Source organism: Tauraco erythrolophus, chromosome 5 (genome assembly GCF_009769465.1).
Source record: "Tauraco erythrolophus isolate bTauEry1 chromosome 5, bTauEry1.pri, whole genome shotgun sequence".
In the NCBI taxonomy this organism is placed as follows: Eukaryota; Metazoa; Chordata; class Aves; order Musophagiformes; family Musophagidae; genus Tauraco; species Tauraco erythrolophus.
The window spans coordinates 85,473,885-85,485,930 of NC_141469.1; the positions used below are offsets into that span (position 1 = coordinate 85,473,885).

At 68.8% G+C, this 12,046-nt stretch overlaps 2 protein-coding genes and 2 non-coding genes across 4 annotated transcripts in view; all 4 read right to left on the reverse strand.

Moving 5' to 3' along the window:
* Positions 1-367: 367 nt before the first annotated feature.
* Positions 368-4,743, reverse strand: NOP56 (NOP56 ribonucleoprotein). Its single transcript, XM_086611965.1, has 12 exons — positions 4,734-4,743; positions 4,459-4,548; positions 4,203-4,317; positions 3,787-3,948; positions 3,176-3,374; positions 2,755-2,942; positions 2,501-2,652; positions 2,212-2,312; positions 1,697-1,845; positions 1,370-1,491; positions 879-1,013; positions 368-652 (listed from the first exon to the last, which is right to left on the reverse strand). Exons 1-12 carry the CDS (start codon positions 4,734-4,736, stop codon positions 437-439), a joined length of 1,632 nt encoding a protein of 543 aa, XP_086468091.1. The 5' UTR covers positions 4,737-4,743; the 3' UTR covers positions 368-436.
* Positions 1,246-1,314, reverse strand: LOC147528789 (small nucleolar RNA SNORD57). The gene has a single exon (XR_015222187.1). It is a non-coding gene; the product is annotated as a small nucleolar RNA SNORD57 (small nucleolar RNA).
* Positions 1,562-1,632, reverse strand: LOC147528790 (small nucleolar RNA SNORD56). Its single transcript, XR_015222188.1, has one exon. It is a non-coding gene; the product is annotated as a small nucleolar RNA SNORD56 (small nucleolar RNA).
* Positions 4,744-5,373: 630 nt separating the features above from the next.
* Positions 5,374-12,046, reverse strand: part of DCTN1 (dynactin subunit 1) — a 79,458-nt gene continuing 72,785 nt past the window's right edge. The window contains exons 24-32 of the mRNA XM_086612561.1: positions 11,832-11,960; positions 11,294-11,436; positions 10,769-10,935; positions 9,255-9,269; positions 8,506-8,639; positions 6,825-7,014; positions 6,107-6,183; positions 5,638-5,727; positions 5,374-5,511 (exon numbers count right to left, since the gene is read on the reverse strand). Coding sequence (XP_086468687.1) covers positions 5,374-5,511; positions 5,638-5,727; positions 6,107-6,183; positions 6,825-7,014; positions 8,506-8,639; positions 9,255-9,269; positions 10,769-10,935; positions 11,294-11,436; positions 11,832-11,960 — 1,083 coding nt within the window. The remainder of the gene's footprint in view (positions 5,512-5,637; positions 5,728-6,106; positions 6,184-6,824; positions 7,015-8,505; positions 8,640-9,254; positions 9,270-10,768; positions 10,936-11,293; positions 11,437-11,831; positions 11,961-12,046) is intronic.

Sequence of the window (12,046 nt, forward strand, 5' to 3'; positions counted from 1 at the left end):
CACCTCAGGGCCCCCCATGCCGCACCAGTACCCGACACAAGAGGGTTGACACCAACCTCCGCCCTTTATTGAGGTTCCGTCACACTCGGGGATCTCCTGCCCCCTCACGCCACGGGCACAGGTTGGTGCCACGTGCAGCTCCAGCCACCCCCGGGCACGGGGCTGGGGCCATGGGGGGCGGCCGGAGGCAACGCTGCGAGAGGCACAACAAGGCCCGGGGGCTGCCGGTGCCATGGCGTGGCCAACGGACCCACCCACACCACAGGGCGCCAAAACGCGTTTCATGCAGTCACCCAGCCACACTGCGTCGCCGTGCCGGGCACGCTGCTGCCAGGGAACACTGGCAGCCAGGCGAGGCTGCGCCAAGCTGAGCTGCCCGTCCAGGAGTCCGTAGTGCTGGAGCACAGCCCGGCTCCAGCTCCGCCTGCTGCCCGCCCTAGTCCTCCTCCGAGTCCCTGACCTTCTCCTTCTTCTTCTTTTTCTTCTTCTTCTTCTCCTCCTCCTCCTCCTGGTCTGCCTCCACCGTCAGTTTCCTTTTCTTCCTGGGCACGGCCTCCTCCTCCTCCTCCAGCCCGTTCTCCTCCGGCTCCGAGGCTGCCTCCAGCTCCTGCTTCTTCTTTTTCTTCTTCTTCTTGGGCTCGAGGTTGTTCTCCTGAGGGGAAGCCCAGGGTCAGCAGGAGCCGTGCCCGACGCAGGGCGCTGGGGGACCACCCCCCCACATCCCACCTCCTGGTGCCCTGGCACCATCCCACACACCATCCCACACACCCCACTCGGCTGCGGGGCGGCCAGGCCAGGGCAGGGATAACCCGGGACCGGTGCTCCGGCAGCCCCCTCAGCGGAGGGCACCCACCCTGCAGTGCCCTCCCTGCCTTCACCTCCGGCGCCAGCACCGCGTTCTCCACCTCCTCCGCGGCCGCAGCCAGGGCCTCCAGCCGCCGCTTCTCCCTCTTCTTCTTCTTCTTCTCCTTCTTCTCCTGCCTCCTCTTGACCTCAGCCACCACCTCGCTCGCCTGACGGAGGAGAGAGGGACACAGTCAGCGCGGGAGGTTCCGGGCCCAGGACCCTCTCTGCCCCATCCCTGGCAGTGTTCCAGGCCAGCTTGGATGGGGCTGTGGGCACCTGGGTGCAGTGGAGGGTGTCCCTGCCCACGGCAGGGGGTTGGAACTGGATGGTCTCTGAAGTCCCTTCCAACCCAAACCGTTCCATGATTCCATGACCCTTCCCCGCCCAGCAGCACTGGTCGGATCAGCCTCATTAAATCAGTCTTTTGCCTCCACGGCAGGTCAGGATGGCAGTTTGACATCACGCCCGACCGCGCGGCTCTGCCCACCCGTGCCCCCGCGGCCTCATCTCGCCGCGGCCTCACCTCCACCACCGCCTCCTTCATCACCTCCAGGTTCTTGCGGGGCGGCTCCCCCGTCTCGTAGAAGGCCAAGCGCTCCTCCACCTGCTCCCGCAGCTTGTCCCCGAAAACACTGGTGGGGACTTCTGCGGGGGACAGGAGAGGGGCTCAGCGCCTGCCCTGGTGCCCACCCTGCTGCCCACCCCAGTGCCCGCTCTGCTCAGCCCACAGGAGTCACCATTCACGCAGTGAAATGCTGTTGACGAAAAATATTCCCATCATGGCAGAAGCGGCCCAGGATCCCACCCCGCCCACCCCACCCCTGCCCGCCCACCCTGGCACTGCGGGCACCTGAGAAGCAGTCGATGCGGGAGGCGATGGTGCACTTGTTGGCCAAGTAGCGGGAGATGCGCCCCTTGTTCTTGGCAGCCGCTCGCCCGATGAAAGTGGAGTGGAAGATGAGCCCGTACTTGGGGGTGTTCCCGCGCGTCTTCAGAGCCCTGGAAGTGGCCAGCGGAACGGTTGGGGGCAGCACGAGGGTACCCCAGGGCCGGTGCCAGGGCTGAGGGTACCCCAGGGCCAAGGGTACCCCAGGGCCGGTGCCACCACCGGCTGCCCTCCTCTCCTGCAGGACCACCCTCCTGCCCTGGCTCTTGCCCGTGGCACAGCTGCCTCCCCGCTAACCTCCGGGGTGCCCGGGACAGCGGCCCTGCCATCGGGCACCCGCGAGGCCCCACCAGACAAGACACGGAGCCCCCACGGTGGTCGCTCAGAGACCGGGGCCAGCCCATCACATGCAGCCTCGCGGCGCATCGCGGCCGGCGGCCCGGGGGTCCGCCATCACGGCGACCACGCCGCGGCGGTACCTGAAGAGGGCTTTCTCGGCGCCCAGGATCTGCACCGTCGAGGCCGGGTACTTGGCCAGGTTTGTCAGGCTGCCGGCGTGGGAGATGAGGCGGGCACCCACCTGGAAGGGAAGGGAGCGGCGTTACGGCTGCTCCCGTGCCCGCGGCGCAGCTCCTGCCGCGCAGGTGCCCGGGCCGGGATCAGCAGCGAGGTGTCAGCAGGAGGCTCAGTGGATTGACAGATTTGCTCGGACATCATCTCCACGGCCCGGCGCGGCACACGGCGCATGGCACACGCGCTGCCACTTACCACCTCCCCGATGAGCGCCGAGAGGCTGGGTGCCACCTGGCTCATCTTGGAGCGCAGGTATTCCTGCAGGCCCCGGCGGTACTCCGAGAGCGAGATGACGCGGCTGGAGAAGCTCTCGATGTTGATGAGGTCGAGGGGAGAGATGTCCATCCCTGGAGAGACGGGCACCGGCGGCTGAGTGGTGCCAACCACACCCCTCACCCCCTTGGGAGCGCAGCGCTCCGGTGGAGCTGCCGCTGCCGGTGCCCACTCACCCATGGAGGAGCGGGAGGCTTCCAGGATGGCCTGCGCCTTGGCAGCGTCCATGACGATCTCCTCCAGCCCCGCCAGGCTCTCCTCGCCCAGCTCCCTGCGGTTCCCGATGAACTTGGCCAGCCGGCAGTAGGCATAGTTCTCGGGGACGATCTTGATCAGCTCCGGGAAGTGGTATCCGTACCACTCCCTGCGGGCACAGTGTCAGCGCCACGGCCCGACCCCGTGTGTGTGCCCCGTGTGTGCCCCCGAGCACACTCCAGCTGGGCACCACCGCCCCGGCCGGGCTGTGCCCGAGGTGCTGCTCTCCCTCCCCGTCCTGTACAGGCAGCCGGAGTGGCGGCTGCCCGTGGTAAGCGTGGGGAGACGGACCCGTGCCCCGCTCCCACCCCGTGCCCTGCTCCTGCCCCAGTGCCCGCTCACCGCACGCGCATGGAGAAGGTGTTGATGTCCTTGTCCAGCTGGTCCAGCAGACTGATGGACTGGATGATCATGTTGTCCACCCGGTTGACGTTGAACTTCACCTTGGCGCGGGAGTAGCTGTGCCCGAGCCCCAGCTGGGCCTTGGAAGCCGACTGGGCGGTGAGGCCCTTCACCAGCGCGTGGAAGTGCAGGCGGATCCCTGCGCGGCACCACCGGCCCGTCACTGCCCACCGCGCAGGGGCCCCCTGCTCCCGAACCCCCCCGGCCCAATCCCAGTGGGAGCTGGGTGCTCCTGAACCCCCATGGCCCAATCCCAGTCCCGAACCCTGCCCCAGTCCAATCCCAGTGGGAGTGGGGTACTCCTGAACTCCCCTGGCCCAATCCTGGTGGGAGCTGGGCGCTCCTGAACCCCGCCCTCCGTCCCAATCCCAGCAGGAGCACGCACCCCGTCCCAATCCCAGTGGGAGCGGGGCTCTCCTGAACCCCCCATCCCAATCCTGGTCCCGAACCCCACCCCTGGCTCAATCCCGGCAGGAGTGGGGTGCTCCTGAACTCCCCCGTCCCAATCCTGTTCCCAAAGACCCCTCCGTCCCCCGAGCAGTGGGACGCACCACGCAGGATCTCGGCCACGACCCCTCCAGTCTGGCACTGGTAGCCCAGCTCCTCCAGGATGGCGGCGCCGATCTTGGCGTCGGCCACTCCCAGCAGCGCCTTCTTCTTCTTGGCCGGCATGGCCGTGTCCAGCAGCAGCCGCAGGTCCTCGTGCAGCACCCCTGGGGGGGGCACGGTGAGCGCGGGGCACCCGGGGGGCACCGACCCCCCCCCTCCCCGGACCCCCCGGGGGCACCGACCACCCCCCTGCCCTGGGCACCCCTGGATGGCATCAACCCCCCCCGACACCCCCGGGGCACCGACCCCGCCCGGACGGCACTGATCTCCCCCAGGGGCATCGACCCTCCCTCCTCCCTGGATGGCACCAACCGCCCCCCCTCCCCGGGCACCCCCGGGGGCACCGCCCCCCCCTCACCCTCGGACACGGCGTTCATGTTCTCCAGCGCGCGCTGCGCCGAGCGGAACGGCGCGAAGGCCACGAGCTTCACCACGTTGTGGAACTTGCCGACGGTCAGGACGCTCTCCTCCACCTGCGGGCGGCAACGGCCCGGTCACGGCCCCGGGAACCGGCAGGGACCGGACAGCGAGAATGGGCCCCGGCGGGGCACAGCACGGCGCGGCGGGACAGACCCGCGCCCCCGCCCCGGTTCCGGCCCCCCCCGGTCCCGTACCTGCGGCAGCAGCAGGCTGATCTCCTCCACCTCCCGCACGGCGAACAGCGCGTACCCGGCGGCATGTTCGAACAGCACGTGGAGCAGCACCTGCACCGGGCACCGCTTACCGGGGCGGCCGCGGGCCCCGCTCCCGCCCCGGTACAGGAGCCGCCGCCCCGGGCCGCGGCTCGCGCCGCCCCCGCGCGCGCGCCCCCCCGCCGCCCCCGCGCGCCCCGGCCCGGCCCGATGCGGGCGGATGACGCCGCCGCCGCCGCCGCCGTCCCGACACTCACCATCGCGCCGCCGCCGCCGCCCGGAACTGACGGCGCCTCGCCGGAAGCCCGCCCCCGCCCGCCCGCAGCCAATCAGCGACAGCGCATCGCTGCCCTCGCCAATCAGCGCAGGCTGCCCCCGACGGCCGCGCCTGCAGCCAATCACGTAGCGGGCCAGGCTGTCCCGCCTCCCTTTCCCTACCTCGGCCAATGGGACGCAAGAAGCGCCGCAGCCTCCCGCCCCTTCCTGCCCTCAGGCCAATGGGGGCGGCCCGCGCGCCTCCCGCCCCTTCCCGCGCCGCGCGGTTCGGTGCCCGTTTCCCGCCGCCCCCCCCCCGGTTCCCCCCCCGGTGCCCGGTGCCGGCGCAGGAAGGCGCGGGGCCGCGGGCGGGTTCAGAGCAGCTTTATTCGAGAGCGCGAGCGCCGCCCCCGCGGCGGGGGCAGGGAGGCGCTCCGGCCCCCCCGGTGCGGTCCGGCCCGGGGCTCCCGGGGGGTCCCGGCGGTCGGACCGGCGGCCGTAGTGTCTGACAGCGGGGGCGGCCCCGGCGGGGCCGGGGGAAAAGCGGCCGCGTGCCCCGGGCGGGGAGCGGCGGGACACGGCGAGGGGGGTGGGGGGTCGGTGAGCGCCCGCCGGCGCGGGGGGGGCCCCGGTTCCGCGGGCTCAGGAGAGGAAGTGGCGCTGCAGATGGCGGAGCAGCTCCGGGGTGAGCAGCAGCCGGTGCGTCTGGCCGTGCCCCGCGGCGCACGGGAAGGTCACTGTGCCGTAGCGCGCCGTGCCCGCCTCCTGCTCCTGCCGCGCCTGCGGGAGCGCGCACGGTTGGCGGGGGGGGGGCGGGGGGGTGGTACCGGAGCGAACGGGATGGAGCGTCCCGATCCACCCCGTCGTTCCGCCGGCGCCCCCGCGCCCCGGGAGCGAGGGTCTCACCTTCAGGAAGGAGGCGGAGGGGAAGGTGCCAAAGCTGGTGGGGACGCTGGCGCCAGACTGCTGCTGCACCATCTCCCGCATCGTGTCGTCCTGGGGGGGCAACGGGACACGGGCACCCCCGGAACCGCCCCGCCACCCTGCAGAGCCCCCCCACCACCCCACCGAGCCCCCCATCCCCGGGGACAAGCCAGAGGGCCCGAAGCCGGCTTTGCTTTGGAAGGGGAAGGGGGCAGCACTTTGCCCCCCACTGCTGCGGCCAGCGGTGCCCCAGGGCACGCTGAGAGACTGGCAGCACCATCTGCGGTGCCTACATAGAGATGTGGCCCTCCATTTCCACCCCCCCCCACCCCTCCCCTGGGGCTGGGGGCACTGGCGGGCTGGGCACCCACCGGGGCACCCACCCTCCAGCACCAGCACCTCACCCCCGCGGAAAGCTGCCCGCAGTGGGCACGGAAGGCACTGGCCTCACCTTCAGGGCATCGATGGCGTTTTTGAGGGACCACAGGCGGGCCGTCTGCTCCAGCAGCCGCGCCGACGAGCTCCGCGCTGGGGGAGACAGGAGGTGAGGGACGCCGGCGCCTCGCGGTCCGTCCCGGCACGAGGACAAGGCTGCGTGAGTGCCACGGCAGCGCCAGCGCTCGCCCGGCACTCTTTGCCCAAACGCCTCCAACCAGAGCACCAGGACCCATCTTGCCCAGCCCGGACAGAGGACGAGCCCGTGGCCGGGCACGGAGCAGCACCGTGGCACGAGCAAGGCAACCGGCGCCGTGCCGCTCGTCCGACCAACGCAGCGGACAGGGAGGTTTGCAGGAGGGAGCAGGAGGAAGGTGTCCTTCCTCCCCAGGGCCCTGGTCTGGCCAGCTGCTTGGCTGGCACAGGTTCTCTGTCACCAGGGCAGGTTTTGGGGGGACAAGAGGCTCATGGCTCAGCCGGCAGCGCCGCAGGGAAGAGGCTGTGCCATAGAACCATGGAATGGTTTAGGTTGGAAGGGACCTCAGAGACCATCCAGTTCCAACCCCCCTGCCATGGGCAGGGACACCCTCCACTACACCAGGTTGCCCAAAGCCTCATCCAACCTGGCCTTGAACACTGCCAGGGATGGGGCAGCCACAGCTTCTCTGGGCAACCTGTGCCAGCACCAGGCCCCCCCAGATGCTTCAGCCCAGGAGCGTTTGTGTAGGACCTACCCGACTTGGTCTGCTTCATGTGCACGACCTTGGCGTTGGCACTCATCTGGTAGAGGGTCTCCAGGAGCTGGCTGGTCTTGCGGTACAGCGTGTGCGTGGCCAGGCCTTCTCCCTGCCTGTTCTTGGGCAGGGAGATCCTGGGCACCTGCAGGGGCGTCAGGCTGGCCAGCTCCATCTTCATCTGGGCTCCCTGTGACGGCGGCGAGAAGGTCGTTAGGGGCAGGATCCCAGCAGGGAAAACGCGGCGTGAAGGCAGCAAACGGGAGAGCCCGAGCGCAGAGGTAAGGGCAGAAAACCGCAGCCAGAACCGCCCGAGGGCGGATCTCCCAAGGGTGGGAGCACGGGCGCCCACGGACCATGTCCCAGACGCGCCGGGACGCCGGGGGGAAGCTCTTGGACAATGTGCTGGGGACAGGAGAGACTCGAGGAGGGGAAACCGTTCGCCACCTCAGCACCTCCGGACCCGGAACTCAACAGTGGCCACGACGTGACTCGTTGGACTTACGAGGGATCGTTAACAGCTTCGTGCACCGTCATCTGCGTAATTACGTGTCTGAGAACTAACGGTGCTGGAACGTCACGCGGTTAATCAGATTATTTACTGCTTTGCCAGTTCCCTCACAGCCCGTTCATTAATCAATAGACGCCTCCATCAGTCTGCACCAGCCCGTCTCCGGTCGGAAGGGGGGACCCAGGCTGGGCAGCGACGCCACCGGCACCTCCGGCTCTGCCGGCCGCTCCGGCTCCAGCCGCTGACCCCGCGCTCGGGTCCAAGGGAGCCAAAGCTCATCTCCAGCGGAGCTCGCTGCCAGCCCCCGCAGAGCTGGGCTCCTGACCGCCGCCAGCTGTGGGGGACCAAGTGCCCTTCCTCTGGCTTATCCCATGGGGACCACATCCCACGGGGCCCACATCCCATGCACACCGCATCCCATGGGGACCGCATCCTATACACACTGCATCCCATGCACACCACATCCCACAGGGACCACCTCCCACAGGGACCGCATCCCACAAGGATCACATCCCACGGGGACCGCATCCCACAGGGATCACATCCCACACACACCGCATCCCACGGGGACCTCCCTCTCCACCCTTCCCGCCCTCTTGGAACACAACTTTGTCCAAGACCCTCAGCCGAAGGCGGGCACCAACGCGGTGCAAGCCCCCAGCCCAGAGCCACTGCTGGTGGAAGGGGAACGCCCCGAGCAGTGCCGTGGCACCGCAGGACGGCCCTTCCCTCGGGCTGCCATGCTCCCAGGGCAGAGCCTGAGCCTTCCGCCGCAGAAACGGGCATGGCACAGCCGTGCCTGGCCGGGCTCTCTGCAGAGCCCCTCTGTAAAGCTGAGTCCTACACACCTCTCGCCATTCTCGTTTCTTTTCCCGAGGAAACCCACAGCGCAGAGGGCAGAGCTGCTCGGTGGCATTGGAAGGAGCACATCACCGCCCGCGGCCTCAGGCCGCTCTGCCCAGCCCCAGGGCAATGGCCTGGCGCTGTGCCACGGCACCGCACTCCCCCAGCCACCCCACACCTCGCCCTCCCTCCTCTCCTCCTCGCCCTCCTGGCATGCGGGACCCGTCTGAGCCCCGGGGTCCGGCATGCCAGGACCATGCCAGCACCCACCGGGGCCCGCTCAGCGCTGCGGGTGCCCGGGGACCCACCGCGGATGGGGCACCTCACCTTGAGCCGGTTGTTCTCGTTCTTGAGCTGCTTGATGGAAAGCTGCAGAGCATCGATTTGCTGGAGGAGAAGAGGCGAGTCCTTCACCTGGACGGGCCCTGAGCCGCCTCCTGTCACCTGGCCGGCACCCACACCTGCGGACAGGCATGAGTGGCGTCAGCGTCAGCCACTGCCACACGCGAGTGCGGGCAGGAGCGCCACAACGGGCACCGGACGTGCGGACGGGCTTGGCAAAGGGACACGTGGCTGCAGGGCGGGGGGAAGCAGCACCCGGGCACCGATGGAGCCATGACGAACATGTGGCACCTCCTGCCCGGCTCCCGCGGAGAAGGACGAGACACCACGGGCAGCACCCCCCACTCCCTCCTCAGCAGCCTGGCACCAGGCTCTCCCAGTGCCCACTTCCCGAAGACGCGGGGCTGCGCCAGGCTCTGGGCACTCCGGGGACCTGTCTCTCGGCTGCGGGAGTCACACCGCTCCGCACCTGCAGCGGTTTCATGCTCATGGCTCCCTTCCCGTTCTCCCGGTGCTGCCCAGGAATGCACCGGCCGCCAGCTGCCCTGCGCCACGGGCTGCCCGGCGCCTGAGCCAAGCGCTGCCCGCGAGCAGGACCTGCGTCCTTCCCGCTGCTCCCAAACCGAGCCTTGTCCCAGGGCCATGCTTGGGTGCCCTGGGATGCCAGTCCCCCCCGGCATGCAGTGCTGGGTGCCGGCGGGCGGGAGCGCTGGCATGCGGGTGCGGTACCGTACCTCGGGGCTGTTCCTCTGCAGGACGAGGAGAGGAGCCGGCGGAAAGACAAGAAGAAGCAGAATTAAAGCCCAGGATCAAGTCTGAGAAGAGCCGTGGCCAGAGGAGCTCTGGTCACCCACGGCTGTGTCCTGTGCCGGCCCCCGGCCCCTGACTCCGGGAGCAGCGACTGTCCCAGCGGCCTCGCCGGTGCAGCCGGACTCCGCGCCGCTGCTGCCGGAGCCAGCGAGCCCCGACCGCGTGCGCGGCTGTGAGCAGCCCAAGCCGGGCATGCACACGCCCATGGCACAGCCGTGGGTCTGAGGGCACCGTGATCTGTGCCCTGCTCCGGGGTGCTCCGTCGGAGCCTCCCTGCGCAGGGGTGGGACACCTCTGCGGCGCCCGGTGAGCACTGCGTCCCGAGAGCCGGGGTCCCTTCGGGCTGCGCTCCCTGTGCCCCCGGCTCCCCGCTCCGAAATGCAGGGCTCGGGAGCAGGCTGGTGCTGGCAGCGCTCGCCGTGCTGCGTACCCCGGAGCTCGTGGCCACCGTGACACGGGGAGAGGCTGCAGCCCCACGAGGGCCAGGAGCTGCTGCATCCAGGTGGTACCCAGCCCAGATGGGGTCAAAAGGATTGGGAACCTGGACCCTCTGGGTCATGGCCAGGCTCCTCCACAGCTGCCCTGGTCACAGCCCTAAAGGGCACCTGAGCTCCTGCCAGGACCACTCCCATCACCCCACCCCTGCTCCTCATGGCTCCTGCCACCAGGCATCTCTTGCAGGACACCTCCTCCAAACAGAGCGATGAGGGAGGTGTTAACACCCCTGCCAGCCAACACCAGGACCTGTCACCCCAGCAAGAACCCATCTCTCACCATCGCCACCCCTTGCTGCTGGGCTTCAGGAGAGGCCAGGAGGCACGGAGAGATCATGGAGACGGATCTCATTCACCGAGCCGGCCAGATCGGAGTGGCAGGGCCCGAAAAGCCCGTCTGTGCATGGAGAGGCATGGCAGCAGAGGTGGGCACTGCCAGCAGCAGTGAGGACACGCCAGCAGGCAGGCACAGACCGCTGCCTCTCCACAGGAGCATCCCGGTGGGAGGACAGGCCCGCGGGCTGGGCCGGGCGGTACTGGCACTCGCCTGCCCACAGCAGCCAGAGCAGGGATGCCCCAGGCTGGCTCCTCAGAGGTGCCACCACTGCCCTGCCTGCCCGGGCATGGAACTGCCGGCTCTCCGCGCTCCCCGGTCATCATTACCGGGGGATAAACCTGCCCTCTCCCCTGCCAGCCACGGCAGGGCTCTGGCTCGCTGCGGGAGCGCTGGGCGGGCAGAGCAGCGGACTGTCGAAGCACCGTTCCCAAGTGCTGCTGGATCCTGCCGGGAGCCCGAGCTCCCGCAGCGCCTCCCGGGCGGGCACCACACTGACACTGCAGGGCACTCCCCTGCACAGCTCCCGGACCCTGTGCCCGGAGGACGTCCCGGGCTCCCTTTCCAGCCGCAGAAGCGTTGGAGTGCTCTGGGGACGCTGGTTACGCACCTCCGGCGATGCCAGACACGATGGAGGCAACTCCAGAGGCAGGGGCACCGCGCAGGCCCTCGATGGTTCGCTTCGACTGGTTGTTCAAGCGCTGCTTCAGCTCCACCTTCTCTGATTCCAGCTGGTCGATATCTGCCTGAAGAGCATCCATGGTCTCCTCAAACTCCCTGGGAAGAGCACGCAGGGTCAGGGGTGTAGCCGGAGACGCTCCACCGAAGGAAAGAGGCGAGCAGTCCAGGACCCGAGAGCTCTGCCCGCGGATCACGGGTGGCAAGAGACACTCGGAGCACCGCAGCAGCAGTAAGAACACACCAGACAACGGCCCTTTCCACAAGAGCATTCGACCAGGGCCTTTCCTGGGACCCCTCTGCCATCCTGTGCACCAGTGAAACGTGCTGGTTTCCCTGCGGATCCTCCAGTACCACCCCTCTCCACCAGTCCACAAAGCTCCCAGGCAGCCCGAGGGACCGCCGGCTGCCCAGCGCCCACCAGAGCCCCCCGGCAGCAGCCCCACCTCACACTCACTTCTCTTTCTTTTTGAGCAGCGTCTGGGTCTCGTCCAGCTTTGTCTGTATCTTTTCCACGCGGTCATCCGCATCCTTGGACGCGCTGTCCAGCTTCTTCTCCAGGAGGCTGAGCCGCACGTTTGCTTCGCTGAGCTCCTCGCCCTGGAGAGGCAGGAAAGCAATCAGAGTGCTCCAGCGCCCTGGGAGCAGCGGGCACCAGGAACTGCTCCTGGCAGCGACTGGTGGCAGCCTGCCCAGAAATCACAGCCTCTGCCCGCGCTGCACGTACGCCTGGCACCCAGCACAGCACCCGTCACCGACGCTCACCCCGTCCCAGAACACGGTGGGGGAAAGGCCAGGAGAGTGTGGCAGGGAGGCACCAGGCAGGCAGTGCCCCCCGACAACTGGAGGAATATTTCCAGGAGGAGATCTGGCTGGGACTCGGCACAGCTCCACAGGCAACAGGCCACCTGGAGCACCAGTGTGACCGCGGCGGCAGCACGACAGCTCCTCACCCACCAGCCAGGGGGGCAGAGATGGACGGAGGGACGGCTCACCTTGATCTTGAGGGACTTTTTCAGCTCTTTGATGACTGTCTCCCTGTCCTCCAGCTTAAGCCCCAGTCCCTCAGCATCGGTGATCTCCGCCCGAAGAGCCGCTGCCCGCAGGTCAGCAGGTGGGGTGGGCTGCAACGGAGACCGGAGGAACAAGGTACAGAATTGGTATTTTACAAGGAATTCCAGTACCTGCAGCTGGGGCCGCATGGCAAGAG

Bases quoted from the DNA above. Each gene is read 5' to 3' on its own strand.
- NOP56 (XM_086611965.1), bottom strand. The intron at 3,375-3,786 runs GTGCGTCCCACT...GGTGCCGCGCAG, and splicing joins CGTGGCCGAGATCCTGCGTG to GGATCCGCCTGCACTTCCAC. The intron at 1,492-1,696 runs GTGCCCGCAGTG...TGTCCCCCGCAG, and splicing joins CCGCATCGACTGCTTCTCAG to AAGTCCCCACCAGTGTTTTC.